At 32.6% G+C, this 20,110-nt stretch overlaps 1 protein-coding gene across 1 annotated transcript; it reads right to left on the bottom strand.

Moving 5' to 3' along the window:
• Nucleotides 1–2,463: 2,463 nt before the first annotated feature.
• Nucleotides 2,464–5,015, bottom strand: LOC105966299 (peptidoglycan-binding LysM domain-containing protein). Its single transcript, XM_012990864.2, has 2 exons — nt 4,405–5,015; nt 2,464–3,247 (listed from the first exon to the last, which is right to left on the bottom strand). The coding sequence occupies exons 1-2, from the start codon at nt 4,969–4,971 to the stop codon at nt 2,873–2,875; spliced, it is 942 nt and encodes a 313-aa protein (XP_012846318.2). The 5' UTR covers nt 4,972–5,015; the 3' UTR covers nt 2,464–2,872.
• Between the last annotated feature and the right edge of the window lie 15,095 nt (nt 5,016–20,110).

Here is a 20,110-nt window from a genome sequence, read left to right as displayed (position 1 = left end):
TTTCTGACGGTCTCCAGTGTTGACCTTTTTTTTCTTTTTTTTACGTCGCCGGTTTCCGGAGTTGACCGACCGTCAGCGCCGGTCTCCGACTTTGACTTTTTTTTTCCTAAAATATTTATCCGTTTCTTTTTGTGCCCGCCGTTGAACGTTGACCGTAGTTGTAATGTCATTGACAATAATTATACTGTCAACTGACAGTAATTGTACTGTCCTTGAGAGTATAGTTACTGTAAACACAATAATATTATTGTCAACCACATCAATATTATTATTTTTTGGCTTTTTTATTTTGTTTGATTTGTTAACTAGTCAACGCAATAATATTACTGCCGTTAACGATAAAATTATTGTAAACACAATAATATTACTGTCAACCATGTCAATATTATTATTTTTTTGCCTTTTTTTATTTTGTTTGATTTGTTGACCAATTAACTTAATAATTTTATTGTCTACTATTGTAATATTACGATAAACACAATAATATTACTGTGGTTGACACTAATATTACTCGCAACCACATCAATATTAATTCTTTTGGCTTTTTATTATGTCTGTTTTTTATTGAATGATCAACGTATTAATATTACTACATTACACAATAATAGTGATTTTTGTTGTATTAATACTATTGTGTCAGATAGTAATATAGCAATATTATTACTTTGTTAAGCAGTAATATAGTTAATATGATTTTCAACCACATGAATATTAATGTTTAAAGGGGCCAAAATGTTCAAGAAAAAAAATTCTAAATTAAAAAAGTCAACGTCGCCGGAGATCAGCGTTAACCACCGGTCAGCAGTGGCAGAAGAAAGAAGGAAAAAAAAAAGTCAACGTCGGAGACTGGTGGAAAAAACAGACAAAAAAAAAAATCAACACCAGAGGCCGGCAGCAACTGTCGAAATTGTAGTCAAAATTGGGTTAGGTGTCAAAATTGGGTTAGATCTACAAATTGAATAATTGGTGAAATTTAGGGTTAAATTGAGGTTAAATTAAATTAAGGGATGAATTTGGAGCATATTAACATATGAGGGGATATTTTAGTATTTTGCACACCTCTGGACATTGTCTGAAATTTTTTAACTTTTTTTTTTTTTTTGTCTAGATCATTTTATGAATAAGTAGCCATAATGGTTTTATTTGTAATAAGCCTTCCAAAATATCTTTGCAAAATATGAGTAACTTACCCCTCAAATATCATTTAAACTTGGGGGTGATTTTGTATGGGAAAATTAGTAAGAGGTCTCTTGTTATAACTTATCAATATGTGCTATGAGATTATAGCCTGCAGGGCCTTTTTTTTAGAAGCAGAAGCAAAAGTAAAAGTTAGTTTGCGAATATACAAAAATTGTTTATGATAAAATAATAAATTAATAAAATCCTAATCAATTTTGAAAAACTTTTGCTAACATTACCTTAGCCGAGTGGCAGGCCTGCAAAAGCCCACTCGTTTCTTATATTTATTGGTCCTTGAGTGCACAAATCAACCTCATAGGGACTCTCAGTTTACATTCATAAGCATGATTAATAAAGGTTGTGTGCACCTTGAGATTACTTCTTTTATATTCATGAGTTGATTAATAAAGGTTGGGCAATGCCCGTATATTATTGTGTTGATTGGTTTATGCTGCATCATACTTGATATAACAGTGGTGTTGTTCGTTTGTGTGAAGAATTGCTGAAGTGGTTGACTGATTTACTGTCTAAATCAGACCATACAATGATAAAAATCCCAAGACCAAGTTCACCCCGACAACTGTTTGTATCAGAAATCGGTTTTCGAGTTCTGAATGGTGTTTTTCCGTAATGAAACGAAAGGTCGGAGTTCGTAAAATAATGGAAGAAGGAGAATACTCTAGAACCGCCGAACTAGTCTATTTTTTCCTCACTTCTCCCTTCTCATTCCATCGGTTTCTCCCCGTTTTCCATGGATTAATTTGCATTACAAATCTTCCGTGGACTTTTTGCGGTTTAAATGAAAACTTTCAAGCATTACACAGTTTCCTTCGTAAGAACTCACTTATCGTTCGTGACTTACAGCAATTCTTATGTTGATAACTAATCCGCAGTTCTACACTTTTGAATTTTAGGTTTTATTCTTTGTTGTTTGTTGATTTGTTGGTGCTGAGAACAATAATGATCATTTCCTCTCCTTTTTTTTTTTGTTATTTTCCCTATGTGGTTCTTTCCTACATTATTTTCCAGATATTATTCCATTGATCGTAAAAGTTCGAGCCTATCATAATCGGGGCATAATTCGTTCAATAGTGAGATAAAATATCAGGAGATAGTACGGTGCCCCCTTGTGTATTTCCTAACAATCCATTTGTATTTTAATGGCTTACATCATTTGCCACTCCAACTGCATCCATTCCTAGGCTAAAGACTCGGTCATCTTCAATTAGAATACCTACACAAAAAAGAAACGAAAAAAAACACACACAGCAAGAGAGACTATCATTGAATTTAATATACAAATCGATATAAAATATACACTGACGTACCTACACAAATTGTTGCTAATTGTCGAAACACGAGCGTAATATAATACAAAACTATACATTGAGTTCTCTTCCTTATACAACAAATTTTATTCAAGTACTACACAGATATAACATCAAGAGATGACTTGTAACAGGAAATAGCAGAGCAATAAGAATACATACTTAGAGGAACTTTCCCCCGCTTGTTAATTTGGGCAAAGGCAACGGAAAATTCCCGTAAGCCCGAGATATGAAGTCTACAGCAATAAAACACCGATGAATAAACCCAATGCTGCAAATTCCATCCTCGTTCAACAATCCCAAACAGAAACAAGTCGGGTTTTTATTTTTCCTTTTTTTCTTTTTTAACAGCAATAGAAATATTACTATGTGAAACTAACCTGCCTCTCCCACGTGACATCTTCGGAGAATCGTGAGAGAGCGGCTCGTGGATCACCGTTCGATATAGCCAAGTAGTATTGAGCGGTGCCATCGTCCACATTCATGCTCCTCTTCAACGACTCAATCACCCTTCTTTTGCCACGCTCAGTGGTCGGACTATTCGAAATGGGGGCGAGATTCCCGTGGGGCCCACCATCAAGATACAGAACCGCCACCTCCCTTTTTGCATGGGTATCCACTTCTATGTAGCATGTCGAATTCACGAGAATTTCTGGGTTGCTTACAGGGATTAGCAGCCGCTCCCTGGAGTATATACCGTGATCGCTCATCATGTTATTTAAGCGTTTTATGTTCATAACCTGTCAAAAAGTTGCAAATCCTCGATAAGTCATGCTGTAAAATGTCCATACAAATGATAGAAAGAGATTTTAGATAAATATAAGCATCATTGATTTAACATCTCCATGCAGTTAAACCAAAAGAAACAACTAGAGAACACCTTTACATATCATTAATTATGAATACATGTAGAACAGGTTTCAGTTCTACTACGCGACATATCAAATAAAGAACCAATATTCACACGACCAACTCGAAACTGTACCAAAGGAGCAGCCTCCGTGGCAAAGAAACATAAGACCAAGCTCCATAGACTACTTCACTGTTTCGGGTCATTGATTCAAGTTATCTTATATTACGAAAAATTGGTGAAAATTCGATTCCTCAATGGTCAATAAAACACAATTTTTTTTAGATCGAATGTAAATTAGATTAATCTCTTATAACCTACGTCAGCTCCAAAAATGAAAATTCAATAATCGTCATCTAACTAATACTATTAAATAAGAAGATCATCAACCATGAAAATTTTCAAAGTTCAAAACGATTAAGAAATTGCATGTAAATGCAACATTTTCCATTTGAGATCATTGCCACGAACCTTGTTACTATTGACATTTTACAGCTATTTCGAGTCATTGCTTAAAAGGCTAAAAAGCCTAAAATCAAATTCGACAATAATATCCAAACAAAAGTATCTTCAATGAACTCAATCTGACAACTTATGCGGGGAATCAAATTCTTAGGATTTCAAATAAATCTCGAGTCATGCAATTAAAATTTCCGGAACATCATTATGCACTAAAAATGACCCGATCGATACCACATCCATCAGTAATTAAAGTTAAAAACAATGATTCTAAACTATGTAGTACAATGACAAGCTAAATAAACAACAACTTTTTACGAGTTACGCCATTAATCGAAGCAGCAATTATGCATAAATTTTAAAATAGTGTTTGATATCTAGGAATGATAAATCACAATTGAAAATCAACTTTCCACAAATATAATTTATGTTTTAACAATTCCATAAGTAAACATTTACAATCACTCTAAGGACTGAGTTAACTCAGCACATACTCAATAAATTCAAACAGAAATTACTTTGTACCAGCAAAACCTAATCCAATACGCGTGAAATCTAATTCGAACAATTTTAGTATACGATAGTTACCTGAACGGAGTACTTAACAGCAAGGCTAGCGACGGAGTCGGCACGGGAAACACGGTGGGAAATGGCGAATTTAGAGAGGGAATTGTCCCGCCAGAATATGCCGGAGCTAGGTTTTCCGACGACACTTCCGATCTTCCATGGAGTCATGAAGGCACGAATCTGCATCTCACCGTCGGACGCCACCGATCGCCAGAGGCGGCAAACGCAGGCCGAAGTGGCGAGGTCGGTGAGAGGCAGCTTCCCCAGGATTGTGCGGAGAGTGTCCTTGCATAAGAGAGCCGAGAAGTTGGAATTCATCGGGGAGATTGTGGTGGCCGCGGCCGCGGCGGCGGCGGCGGAGGGTGAGGTTTGGTTGAAAATTGAATTCAGCGGTTCGAGAAGTTCTGAAGGCGGAGATAACAAGGGTGGTGGTGGTGGTGGTGGTGCTTCGTCGTCGTCACCGCCACAGCAGCCCATCACCACTATATATTTTTTTTTAATTTTTCTTTTCCCCTCTTTTTTCTCGAGATGGGAGATGTGTGTAATTATACGCCTCAAGTATACTTTCTGGCCGGGGCCGGAGCACATTAGAACTTTAATGTGACCCGATCCGGCATGGGTCGGTCCGCACTCAAGTTTTAATATCTATCGAGTTCTATTTAAATCTTTATTGAGTTTTAAATTTTTAATTGAATTTAGTTTTACTACTATCCTTTTTTTTTTCTTTTCTTCTTTTTTTTTTTTCCTTTTTTGATAATGAAGGAACCAGGAGTCAATCATATATGTATATTGGGTAAATCTACACTTCGTATAATAGCTTGCAAACCATACGAGAGACGTAAACCACACTAGGCTAACCATGTGTAGTGTTACTACTATCGGTTGTAGGGGTGGATTCGGTACAATTGTCAAACATTTGGCTCAATACCACGTACCTACCGTATATTGCGGCATTAAAAAATTTCATACAGTTACCGTACCAAAAAGTTCGGTATACCAATGTTCGGTATGCCGTTATTTCGGGTACGTTACAATCGGTACGTGGTACTCCCATACTTGGTGATGCATCAAAGATTAAAGACTAAATGAGTTAAAATGTATAAATATTTCAATTGAAAATAGTTCTAGTAACTCTTGTATCTTATTTTCTAAGAAGGTCCGGTGTATAATCGAGAATAATTAACATAATTTGACATAATTTGCTTCATTCAAACAAGAACATATACCATAATAATGTAAATGTGGTTTCATGGAAGAACTAGGCATTTGTTGGGAACTTGATTGTACTTAATAATTATTACATACTTGGTAAAAAAAAAAAATTATTGCGTACAATAAATACTTTACCAATACTATACCTACATCATATATATAATAACATTAGTTGGCAATAGGGAACATGAAAGACAATTCAATAGAATATATATGTTGAATTACAAAATTCAGCTTGGTGTTGGGGAAAAAAAAAAAACAAATACACTGTTACTAACTTCAGATAAAAATAATTGTTGCCATTTATAAGCTTCTAAGTAAACAAAATAGAACTAAAAAAATAATATCGAAAAAAATATATTAATCGGATTAAAATGTAAATTGCGGTACGGTACAGTATTACCGTGGTATTAGAAATACAATACCAATATCGTACTATATTTCAATGGTACGGTACTAATACCGTATCGTAGACAATGGTAAACGTTTTTTCGGCAATTTTTCAATAATTCTTGGTTAGTATACCATGTATATGGCAATTGGTATTTTTTTTCAGCCCTAATCGATTGAATTGAATTTGGATGATGTATAATCAAGATGAATATAAATTAAGCTCGAATATATATATATATATATATATATATATATATATATATATATATATATATATATATTTCGGAAATAAAATCGGATCAGAAATCGGAATTTCCAATAATTTTACATGTAATTCCAATTTTGTTCAAAAAATAATCGGAAAAATCAAAAATCGGAATATCAGAAATCGGAATGAAAAAAGTGTTCCAAATTTGGATATTTTCGGATCGGAATTGGTGGAATTCGGAAATTCCGTTTCAATTTCCACCCCTAGGTGTGTTTAACAATTTTAGTTGATGAAGATAGGCATGGTATTCAGCGGTTTTATCTTTTTGTATTACGCTTTTCTTAATTTGCAGACCATGTACCTATTGTATTGGTAGATAAATCGGGTCCAGAGGATGGCCTTTAAACAAGGAATATATACACTTAATAAATTTACTGGCCATGTACCTTAATTCATTTATGTTAAGATTAACAACATTATGTTCTTGTTAGTCTGATTATGATCTACTACAAAGAAGACACCATCTACAATAATAAACGAAACATTACTACCATTAACAGTTTGATAATCAATCCTGTAATTTCTACATTTTAATAGTACATGTAAATACTTTAGTAGCCATGATGTAATGACAACCTTTAAACTGGGAATTTATATGAAGATTTTTTATTTGTTTTTACCATCTGGTGTTCTACTTGTTACTCGAGTTTAAATTGTCACTGAACAAACTATTACTATATTGGTTAAATATTTAGTTGTGTTACATTATGTACTGCAAGTTCAAGATATACGAAAATTTTGTTCTTTTACAATAGTTACAGTTTGAGAAGTTATCGTCAAATACATGATATTTATTTCTATCAATTTCGTCTACAATTATAATAGGGAAACAAAATCAAATCAATAATATTATCAAGCCCAAGGAACAAAGCCTGGATCTGGTGCAGTTCCACAGTATCTCCGTTTTTGCTATCTTGTTCAGTTTTTTCAAGATATGAGAATATGAGAGATCACGTGCTCCCCAACCAGACAACGTAACCGAAGAATCACTGGCCACTAATTTTCCTTATTTTGAAATCCATGAACCAATCAGAGCCTAAATCTCCAGTGCGTTACCATCGGCCCAACATTTTGTTCGAAAATCTTGCTCTTGTATGCTCTTCTGGACAATTTCAAACTTCAATTTTGCTCTCCCCCTATGTAATGTGACCTTAGCATTAAAAAATGGAAGAATCATGTAATTAACAACAAAAAAAACACACAATATTATGTAAAAAAACACAGACATAATTACATATGAACAATATAATGTTTTGAGCATTCATTCGACGACATTGAACATTTTTCACTTGATATGTACAATTTTTAAGTTCATAACAAGAATCACAATACAATAAACCATATCATGATCAGTGCAATGAAGAAGCTAATCACAACAATACACAAGTACTCATTTCATTCTTATTTGGAGGATCTATCCACAAAAGCATGCAATGTATTACATGAATCGAAGAATCGTGTCTGGTTTGATGAAAAAATTACGTTTGTTGGTTTTGAAGAAGCCCTACATATGTTTCTGCCCAATCTTGACACGTGGTTTAACAGCCGAAAAACAATCGTTTCCTTAACTTCCATGCCATGTGAGGAAGGTGGCTTGATGGCACTGCTCGATATGCTGCCTTTGTGAAGTGGGGGATTATGGTTTGGGAGAAAAACTTTTGGACGTCTAATTTGTCAATAATAATTTTGTTTTACGGTTAATATGATTACCCGTATTTAGTTTGATTAATAGTAATGGAACAAAAATTGGATTTCTTAATTCATTTTTAAGGTTGTATTCTCCAATTATATCAGAGGGTTTTGCTTTTATTGTAGAAATTCCATTTTTTCTAGGATTAATATATTGTCTAGAAGGGAAAAATAAAAAGATAGTAAAATCTCAGAATTTACGGTCAATTCATTCAATATTTCCCTTTTTAGAGCACAATTTTTCACATTTAAATTTTGTATTAGATATACTAATACCCAGCTTGTTCATGTGAAAATCTTGGTTCAAACTCTTCGCGCTGTCGGGTAAAGGATGCCTCTTCTTTGCATTTATTACGATTCTTTCTCAACGAGTATTGTAATTCGAAGAGTAATTTACACAAAATACAATGTAAGGATGATGTACCTTCCATTTTTATTAGGTTTGTACTTTATTTTATAAATTCATAGGGTTAGTACTAGGTTGTCATGGCTTAAGATCCACGATTTTAATTATTTACTAAATATTATCAATGCACCATATTCAATCATTTTGGTTCGAGAATTACAATGCCTCTCAGATCCTAAACAACCCCTAGTTATATTCATCTAAAACTTTGTACTCCTACACATATAATTTTGAACTAAGTGGGTCTAACCAATTACCCCACTTATTAATAGGTTTTACTTATAATGTAAGTGTATATAAATTTGTTTCGTTGATTTGGTTGATCATAAATGAAATTATATTCTATTTATACAACTCTACATATCTAATGGATGGTGGGGATTGATTTAACCCTATGTTTTGGAGTGAATCTACAGATAACAATATGAACGTTTTATGTACATTTTGAAAGGTAAGTATAATTCAATAGTTTTTAGGAGTTCCTGGAAATCTCTACAACTTATTGACAAGTTCCTATATATTTTCTAATTAATTTTTGGACTAGTTTTCTTCGTCCGGACATTTTTAGCCCAAATATTGTACCACATGGTTCAAATAAATGACTTGTTATTTATCAACCTCATTTCACATTACTCAAATTTATTCATATTCATATAAATTATTTTTACAAACGCCTAATCTGTTAAAACAACAACGACATTTTACAAGGGAATTGGGCTGAATTTGGTGATATGAGGAAGCAAATTCATAATTCCAGCTTGGATATAAAGGCAATGGAGTGTGAATTACAACATTAGTGGGACTCAAATCTTAATTAAGTGCAAATTACTTGAATCTAAACAACACCCAGGAATTGATTGGTGATGATCTTGATAGGAAAGTGTACGAATGAAAATTAGATTTTTCAAGTTCGATATGTCTAAAGCTTATGACAGAGTGAAGAGCTTATGACATAGTGGAGTGGCATTTTTTATTAAGAACAATGAAGGTTGTATGGTATATATTCTTCGAGCAAGTCAGAGATTTCATTTATCGTATCATTAGTAATGTTTGGTATACATTAATTGTGAATGTAGATATGGTGGTGCATATTAAATCTTCAAGAGGAGTGAAGCAAGGTGATCTGTTGCAAGTTATATCCTTCAATCTTCTTTGAAATGGATGACCTTTTCAAACTTGGGATTGGTGATAGCTACGAAATACAGCGTGGTTGTCGTGCTATTATCCAACGGAGGTGGAAGTACAGTTGACTTCCCTCTCGTTGGTCCAGGCGAATTGTCACATATAATCTATATTGCATTGCTAGAGCATATTTTGTGCTCGTTCATCTGCCGATTAATTGTCCACTACCACCAATCATTTCACAATAGATACATTTTAGGGACACAAATTTGGATCACTTACTCAGTGTATTGGAAGAACGCTTATATGCGTGACATCAATTATCTATGATTGAATAGCTTTTGAAACTTTTTAAGTACTTTTATGTATTTTTAGACTTCGAAACATTTAAACTTCATTTTCTATTTGTAAATTTTATGTATTTGAAAGAAAATAGCAATATTTTTTTTTAAAAAAAGTTTATGTCTTTTATGTAATTTACAACAAAATAACATAAAAGTACCTCAAATAATACAAAGAAAAAAAAGTTGTTGATGCCTGCCCCTAGCCCTCCTCGTCGGCTCCTCTCAACCACTCATCGCTTCATATCTCTTACGTGGTGGGGGAGGATCCTGAAAATCATCATCATTAGCAGCAACTTCATCAGCAACATGCTGCACAAGGCCAAGATAGCGGGCATGAAGCTCCAAAGTGGGTTGTATGCCTTGCGGATATGCCCAGGTATCTCATGCAAGGACGAATATATAATTTGGGAAGTTTCGTGCTCTAGGGCACAAAACATTCAAAAAGTTTGACAATTTCGTGCTCAAGAACAAGAAACGTTCAAAAATTGTGACAGCCTCGTGCTCTAGAGCACGAAACATATCATTTTTCACACTCCTGGGTTTGTTTTGTTCTTTGTTGTACGAAAAGTGAGGGTTTAAGAAATCAGCCTAGAGCACTAAACATTTCATTTCAACTTTTTGAACAATTCCTGCCCTAGAGCACGAAATCAGCCTAATTTCCATTTTTTTCGAACTCCTAAACTTTATCTTAAATGTACATTTGTTAACTAAAACGTAAATAAATTGATTGAGGCGAAGTGAGTTAGTAAAAATTACCGTACTGAGACTCTTAAGTGCCGGATTGAATGCCGAGAGGATGATTTTCGAATGTTTGAGAAAGTTTGAGAGAATTTGTGAGGGTTTCAAAGAATTTTGAAGTTTAAATGTTTAAAATGATTGAGATCTTGTTGTGACCATTAAAAACTTCGTTGCGATTAGCATTTCAGTATTCATAATGTTTAAGAATAAGTTGAAATTAAAAATGGAATCGTTCAATGTCCGGAAAGTCTTAAATTTTTAACATCAATTTTTTTTTTCCATTTGAGATACACCCTTAATAGAGAAAATATATTGGACTAGGTCCACCCCTGAAATACATATTTTGAGATAGTGCCTAGCTCCTTTTGTACCGAAAGTATCCCTCTCTTACACATATCAACATATATCATTGTCGAGACTGCATTTAGTATTTTTGTTTTATTTTTTTATTTTTTTTTTCATAATTTTTTTATTTTGCAAAAAAAAAGAATTTTTTTTGAATTTTTTTTCTGATAAGCTTACTACGTCGAATATGACTATAGTCATATTCTTGTTTCATATTACCGTTTTTTATATTATTAACTTATATTCGGATTATAAAGTGTAGTACTGTTATATTTATCAAATTATATTAAAAAACGAATATCACCTATTATTTACGAAAAAAATTCAATCAACATTAAAAAAAAAATTCATAATTTGAATATTGTTATTACATGTCAACTTGTAGCCGACAAAAAAAATGTTTAAATTCTTCAACTATAACAACCATCAACATCACTATACATTAGAAAAACACCTACATATGCCCACATATATACATGACTACATGTGACTATATATGATTACATATGGCTATTGTCATATTCGACTACAAAACTACAATAAAGGAACATGAAGTTGCCGTAGAAGGAGGCGGCGACGGCGGCAGTGGTGTACACATCTAGAGGAAAAAAATCGAAAGAGAGAGAAAGATAACGAAAGAGAAAGCGAGGGAGGTGACAGCGGCGGCGTTCGGGTCAAGATCTGGGAAAAAAAATCGAAAGAGAGCGGGGAGGCGGTGGTGGTGTACAGATCTGGAATTAAAAAAAAAATTGAGGAAGAGAGAGAGAGAGAGATTTTGTGGAGGCGGAGAGAAAGGCGGAGGCATAGACAGTGGTGCTATTAGCGGTGACGGTGCTATTAGCGGTGGCGGTGGAGGAGGGTCGGATTTTTTACGGCGGCATGAATGGGGAGAGTAGGGGGAGATGGAGAGATGGAGAATAGAGGAGATGAAAGTGATAGAGGTTGAGGCAAATAATTATTTATGGCTATAGTGATTGAGGGTATTTTTGTCTTCTCACACTAGTCTAGGGGTCTCACAAATTAAAACTGAGATTCAGGTGTGGACAAAATTCAATAAAATCAATTAGGTTTAGTTTATAATATTTTCCAACTTAGGGGTATTGCATATTATCCCTAGAAATTATAGGAAATTTCCACTTTTGGTCTGGTTTTAAGTTTCAAAAATAATTGTAAAACATCGAATTTCATTTTTCGAAAGTTTATAGGGTTAAATACAATTTGCACCCTTATAGTATTGGGGTTGTAACAGTTACGTCTTGAAATATCTTATTAACAAAAGAAAGGTTCTTGGGGGAAACCCTAATAGTATTTTTCCCGCCTAACTTAATATCATATAATCTACTAATTAAATATTAATCAAAATTTTAATCTTATTAACAAAAGAAAGGTTTCTGGAGAAAAACATAATAGTATTTTTCCCGCCTAACTTAATATCATATAATCTACTAATTAAATATTAATCAAAATTTTAAATGACCGGTAATTAAATATTAATTTCAAGTGTATACTATCCCTAACTAATACCATATAATCTGCCAATTAATATTAATCAAAATTTTAAATGAGTCGTAATTAAATATTAATTTTAAAAGTAAGGTTACTCCTGGTAAACCCTAAGTTTTTTCCCCCTCATTTGATAGCTATAATTTTCATTTATTTAATTAATTTTATTTAATATGATTTATTTTAACAATATTTAATTATTGGCTCTTATTATTAATTTTATGGGTATAATACTACTTATCTTATTAATAAAAAGTAAGGTTGCTTCTGCTAATCCCTAAGGTTTTCATTCCAATAGCTATAATTGTTATTTATTTAATTAATGCTATTTACTATTATTTATTTTGACAATATTTAATTATCAGCTCCTATTCAAACTAATTACTTGATGTCATTGAAAAGAAGAAAAAAAAAAGGAAAAATGAGTGTACTGGAGAAATAGAAGTTGGGTGAGAAGAATTTAACTATAAAGATTTGTGTTCATTTTACTATTATCTTTCATTTTCAATCTATCAAATATATTATTTTTAATCTATATTTATTATTTTAATGGTACTATTTTACATGTTAATTTCATTTAAGTAAAAATTGCATTTATTATTTAACTTTTGTAAAATCTAGCTTAAGTTGTTACTTATACTAATGTTTATAATTTACCGTATGCATGCACATAATTTAATACAATTCCTAATCGAAAATATATATGTCGTGCATTCGTTGCACGAGAGGTGTTACTAATTGTAAGACGATGTTTACAAACCCTAGAAAACTTATATCTTAACTGAGATAAGATAAATATACAACTATCTTACATTAAAAATATAAAGTTAAATTAACAAATATGGCACCAAAAAGTTTATGGACGGGAGATTGTAACCAATACACATATAGTAAAACATCAAAATGAACTGAAACTTCAACTTTGTCGTTTCACATAAACTTTACTTTGTATTAATTTTACTTCAATTCCGTGCATCGCACGGGCCAAAAATCTAGTAAAATGTAAAACTTACCCCTCCTTTAATAAATATAATAATAAAATTTTAACTTTAATGAAATTCCATTTTTTATTCTCATAATCATTCAATAAATGATGAATATGTAAGATTTTTTTTTTCTCTCAAACATCTTTAAAATCAATTTTATCATTTCAAAATTATAATTCAATGAGAAATAAAATCTGAGTTTTAGTTTAATTTCAATAAATTATTTTTTTTACTTTCCCTTCATTGTTAGTGTAACATTTAAATATATAAATCATGTGAGCACTTATTATGTTTATTGCAATCATAATAAATATTCTCCGAGAAAAATTATGATCAATACATCTCACTTTCAAAATCTATAATTTGAAACATGTATGATTCCAAATTCATAAAATAAAAAAAAATAAAAAAAAATAAAAAAATAAAAAAAATTGGAAAAAAAATTCAAAAGTTTTTTTGGTAAAATTAGAATTTTTTATTTTATAATAAAGAAATTTAGAATTTTTTTTTTTTTTTGAAAAATATTATTACATATTCATCTTTATATATAAATGGTTGGAAGGGATTATATGAAAAATAATGCCATGTGATTAAAGTAAAATTTTATTATTAAGTTTATTAATGGAGGGGTAAGTGTTACATTTGATACCTCAAGGGAGTAAGTGTTAGTGTGTTACATATGATGCTTTAAGGAGACAAGTGTTAGGGCATCTTCCACCCATCTCTAATCACATTTGTTTCACCTAATTTAGGTATTTTTAACCTCCCAACTTAAATCACTAAATCGACATTACACCTAAAATTATGATGATTTGGTTTTAGTCTCCCATTGTGGTCAAACCACATATCACCATATTATAAAATCTTATATTTTCACCAATTTTTTTGGTGAAGAAATTTGCAACTCCCACCCTACCACTATTTTACTAATTTTTTTACCAAATCCTATTTTTCTATCAAATATAGAAATTAAAATAGGATATGGTGTATTTAACAACATTTTATAATTAACATATACAATTATTATATTAAATAATTTCATGTGATTAAAAATTTATAAATATATTTATAGAAAATATATTAGTAATAATTAATGAATTAGTGTTCAAAACATAAATACATTTATTATTATTATTATTATTATTATTATTATTATTATTATTATTATTATTATTTTTATTATTATTATTATTATTATTATTATTATTATTATTATTATTATTATTATTATTATTATTATTATTATTATTATTATTATTATTATTATTATTATTATTTTTATTATAATTATTATTATTATTATTATTATTATTATTATTATTATTATTATTATTATTATTATTATTATTATTATTATTATTATTATTATTATTATTATTATTATTATTATTATTATTATTATTATTATTATTATTATTATTATTATTATTATTATTGAATAAATATAAATATGTTAGGCCAAACAAGATTTTAATGAGGCCCCTTTGACCTTCAAAATTATCAATGCAATAATTTGTTTTCGCCAAAAAAAATGTTGTAATGTTTTTTTGTAAAATCGTGTTGTAATATTTTTATGCATCTAGTTATTTAATTATTGTTTATGTGTTGTTTTATTATATGTATAATAATTTACATTGATTTTCATTCATGTTTCATTCACGTTTACAATCCCATACTTTAAGGGTGGAAGTGTATTTAACCTAAATTTATATTAAGGGAGGAAATGAAAATAAGATTCCCGAATTCCATGAAATCGGATTCGAATATACCGAACTATGGAATACTCCTCTGACCATGTTATATGTCTTTTTAGGATGTTTTTTTTTTGTCCCAAATTATTTGTCATTATCAATTGCATTTTATTAATTATTTAATGAAAAAATAATTAATGGCAAGGGCATTTTAGTATTTACCATGTTATTTTATTATAATCTACGCATATTTTTTGAGTATCTTAATATACGCGCAACAGCTCAAAACGACATATAAAACTCCTGTTTGTTTAAATATTAACGGGGAAAAATCAAAATTAGTATTTTAATACTTTCAAAGAAATTATAATGTTTGTGAAAATGAAATATTAATTGTGATCCAATTCATCCGACTTATATCCTAGTCCCCGGACGAGACGAAATGACTTAAGAACATATTCCCCCGAGCCTATTTAACGTGTTGGTGGTGTTTTTCTTTTCTTTTTTTCCTAAACTGTATATTTATTTCATATCATATAAATGAAAACTAGACTCGAATAAGTTAAAAATAAGGGATTATTTTAGAGACCCCTCTTATTTCAAAAATATATGTAACTAATTAACTACCATGTTGTTTATACCCTAGTGCAAACCCCCTCCATTTGGATAATAATTTAACAGACCCCCAGCTAGCCCACCCAGAAATACCCAAAATACTCTTTTAAATCAGTTTTAAACCCTAGCCCAACCCATTTTGATGTTTATCTCCCTCTCTCAATTTCTAGATCCAAATCCCGCCCCCCAAGGTCTTTAACCGGCGATTTTGCTTCTCGGAGTCCTAACTCTCTCTTCAGTGGCTGAAATTCGATGGTTCAACTATCGTTGGATTCCTCTCGTCGAGCTCTTTATTTTGGTGGTATTTCATTCAGTTCAGAGAGTTAGATATGTTTCTGCATTTTTTTTAGTCAGCGTATTTCAACGACGGTGTTCTTACAAGAGGTGTAATTTGTTTTTCGTGTGTCGGAATTTGAGGGGCTACTCACCGTTGGATACCTCTCATCGGGATCTATATTTTGATGTCAATTTCATTCATTTATATATTTTCAGATTTATTTCTATATTTTTATATTTTATTTTATTTTTATATGTTCATTTTTATATTTTCAGATTTATTTCTCTCGATCTCTTAGTGTTTGTTGTGTTTTTGAGGATATTTTTTTATTTTTTGTTCATTTGCACTAAAATAATTTTTTTGTTTTGATTTTGCAATTGCAGCTTAATGAAGGCCATTGATCATTTTCTTGAAGGTGTCAAAATTTTTGTTTGAAGTTACATCTGCTTTGTTCAACAGACTGTATACATTACTGTACATGATTATTCATTACGATAGTAACATGTGCATATATTTGTGTATTTTTTTATTTGTATTTTATTGGTTTTGAGGTGATTTAAAATATAACTATTGAAATTTGTAAATTTTTGTTGTTGGGGTTTATGAATTTCTTTTGTATAAGCCAGTATTCGTATGTGTATATAATTGATCAACTAAAATATGGGCTAAAAAAAATAACATAACTACGCATAACTATAGTTACTACAATTACATGTAGTTATTTTCAGTACAGTAAACATGTTGATTCGAAAATTAAAAAAATTTAGAAAAATAATTATATTTATATTGATGATGCTAAAGTTAGATCACCTTAGAGTGCTGAAGTAGGATGAGCTGGAAGAGCAGAGTGGATCACTGGCTCACGAGCTTGATGACCTTGAGATACCTGCGATCATAGAACACGTGAACTAGGTCGGGGGTTGATCCGGCCGAAACCCCTCCGACGCTCAAGTCAGACGTGCTGATCATAAAAATAGTCCAGAGAATACAGTTGATAGTATTGCTCAGTTCATAGGACGTACCTTAAGGAATGAGTTCCAATCATTATTTAAGGCTTAGTGGAGATTGTCGGGCCCAAACCTTAATTGAAGGTGATTGCGCCTCGGTAGTAGTGGTCTTCAATATTGGGTTCGTGGCCCAGTAGGTAAAGAGATTGTAGGCTTATTGGGTTGGCCCAAATAGGCATATCATTAATCCCCCCACTCTCGAGTCGATGTGAGGGCCATGTTGAAATGGGTGTCGGATCGTGTCGAGAGTAAAAATTGTAGGAGTCGATCGTTGGCGTATGGCCTATTGGTGTGCGAAAACGCGTTGGAGCGTGTGTCGGATGGGAGTGAAGGCGCGTTGGCGCGTAGCGCGACCAATTTGTCGCGATATAACTTACTTGAGTCGTCGGTGTTGTCCCACGACGATGTAGTAGCTCGGATCAAATTATCTCCTCGTGGGAGTTGTCTCGTCGTGGGGTAATAGAGTTGATCGAGTTATGTCCTCGTGGGAGTTGTCTCGCGATAATGTAGTAGCACGGAGCTGGTATTCTCCTCTTGGGAGTTATTATTTATCGATATTGTCTATGTTTTGACGCGTTGCTTGTATGTGTTTACATATAGCCTTGTGCATGATGTACTTGAGGAGGGGATCAGGCTCTCAAGATTTTTGTATGGGGATCGTGCCCCTTGTTAGACCTCGTGGGTTGTAAGTATGTTTGGACCGTGGCCACGTTTTAATGAAGGACCCATCGAAAACAAGTAGATAAATTTTGAGTAATCAAGCTGGCCAGGCTATATAGATTCCCATAATATATCTAAGTGTTTCTAGGGTTGTAATCGTGCTAACTTGAGCTTGCGATTTTATAGTGAATTTCGGGCGAGTTGTCTCCTCATGGGAGTTGTCTAGCAGCGAAGTTATAGGAGCATTGGACACGCGGCTGGGGAGCATGCGGATTCAGGTCGCTCTGAGCGAGTTGTCTCGTTGTTGGAGTTGTCTCACATCGAGTCTCATTACCGAGCGAGGTGCTTCCTCGTGGGAGTTGTCTTGCAACGGGTTCGTAGTGCCGAGCGATTTGGCTCCTCGTGGGAGTTGTCTTGCTGCGGGTTGGTAGTATCGAGCGAGTTGTCTCCTCGTGGGAGTTGTCTCGCTGCGGGTTGGTAGTACCAAGCGAGTTGTCTCCTCGTGGGAGTTGTCTCGCTGTGGGTTATAGGACCGAGCGAGTTGTCTCCTCGTGAGAGTTTTCTCGCTGCGGGTTGTAGTACCGAGCGAGTGGTCTCCTCGTGAGAGTTGTTACGCAACGGGTTGTAGGACGGAGCGAGTGGTCTCCTCGTGGGAGTTATCTCGCTGTGGTTTTGATACCCGAGGGAGTTGGCTCCTCGTGGGAGTTGTCCCGCAACGGGTTATAGGACGGAGTGAGTGGTCTCCTCGTGGGAAAAATCAAAATTAGTATTTTAATACTTTCAAAGAAATTATAATGTTTGTGAAAATGAATATTAATTGTGATCCAATCCATCCGCTTATATCCTAGTCCCGAACGAGACGAAATGACTTAAGAACATATTTCCCCCGAACCTATTTAACGTGTTGGTGGTGTTTTTTTTTTTTTTTTTTTCCTAAACTATATATTTATTTCATACCATATAAATTAAAATTAGATTCGAATAAGTTAAAAATAAGGGATTGTTTTAGAGACCCCTCTTATTTCAAAAATATATATAACTAACTACCATGTTGTTTACACCATAGTGCAAACCCCCTTCATTTGGATAATAATTTAACAGACCCCCCTAGCCCACCCAGAAATACCCAAAATACACTTTTAAATCAGTTTTAAACCCTAGCGCAACCCATATCGATGTTTATCTCCCTCTCTCAATTTCCAGATCCAAATCCCGCCCCCCAAGGTCTCTAACCGGCGATTTTGCTTCTCGGAGTCCTAACTCTCTCTTCAGTGGCTGGAATTCGATGGTTCAACTATCGTTGGATTCCTCTCGTCGAGCTCTTTTTTTTTTTGTGGTATTTCATTCAGTTCAGAGAGTTAGATATGTTTCTGCATTTTTTTTTAGTCAGCGTATTTCGACGACGGTGTACTTACAAGAGGTGTAATTTGTTTTTCGTGAGTCGGAATTTGAGGGGCTACTCACCGTTGGATACCTCTCATCGGGATCTATATTTTGATGTCAGTTTCATTCATTTTTATATTTTCAGATTTGTTTCTATATTTTTATATTTTATTTTATTTTTATATGTTCATTTTTATATTTTCATATGTATTTCTCTCGATCTCTTAGTGTTTGTTGTGTTTTTGAGGATGTTTCTTTATTTTTTGTTCATTTGCACTAAAATATTTTTTTTGTTTTGATTTTGCAATTGCAGCTTAATGAAGGCCATTGATCATTTTCTTGAAGGTGTCAAAATTTTTGTTTGAAGTTACATCTGCTTTGTTCAACAGACTGTATATTACTGTACATGATTATACATTACGATAGTAACATGTGCATATATTTGTGTATTTTTTATTTGTATTTTATTGGTTTTGAGGTGATTTAAAATATAAATATTGAAATTTATAAATTTTTGTTGTTGGGGTTTATGAATTTCTTTTGTATAAGCCAGTATTCGTATGTGTATATAACTGATCGACTAAAATATGGGCTAAAAAAAAAGAACATAACTACGCATAACTATAGTTACTACAATTACTTGTAATTATTTTTTCAGTACAGTAAACATATTGATTTGTGTATATAATTATTATCATTATTGTTTTAATAAACCTGTTTGTTATATATATATATATATATATATATATATATATATATATATATATATATATATATATATATATATAACAAACAGGTTTATTAAAAATAATAATAATAATAATAATAATAATAATAATAGAAAATAAATAAATCAGCGAAAACGATAAATGCATGACCAGAAATGCTGAATGCAGTTTGGCCGAAAATTGCACATAAAGGTAGTATAGTACTTTCGCTTCTCCAGGGGTATATGAAAGGATGATTTGGCCCGCATGGGTGTAGTTCAACTGGTTCCGGAGGTGGTAAGTTTGTGCAAGGTCCTATGATCGAATCCTGGCAGCCGCAGTGTGGAAATTTCAACTCCAATGAGGGTTGGTTCCTTGTGG

The sequence above is a fragment of the Erythranthe guttata genome, chromosome 14 (genome assembly GCF_056151865.1).
Source record: "Erythranthe guttata isolate IM_541 chromosome 14, IM_541, whole genome shotgun sequence".
In the NCBI taxonomy this organism is placed as follows: domain Eukaryota; kingdom Viridiplantae; phylum Streptophyta; class Magnoliopsida; order Lamiales; family Phrymaceae; genus Erythranthe; species Erythranthe guttata.
The sequence above is the reverse complement of the archived record's forward strand: the minus strand, read 5'-3'. Positions and strand labels throughout refer to the sequence as shown.

What these genes read in the sequence shown, in the direction of transcription:
- LOC105966299 (XM_012990864.2), bottom strand. Translation starts at nt 4,971, where the DNA reads ATGTGCTCCGGCCCCGGCCAGAAAGTATACTTGAGGCGTATAATTACA. An exon ending in CTGTTAAGTACTCCGTTCAG is followed by an intron (nt 3,248 to 4,404) that starts GTAACTATCGTA and finishes ACTTTTTGACAG; the next exon opens with GTTATGAACATAAAACGCTT.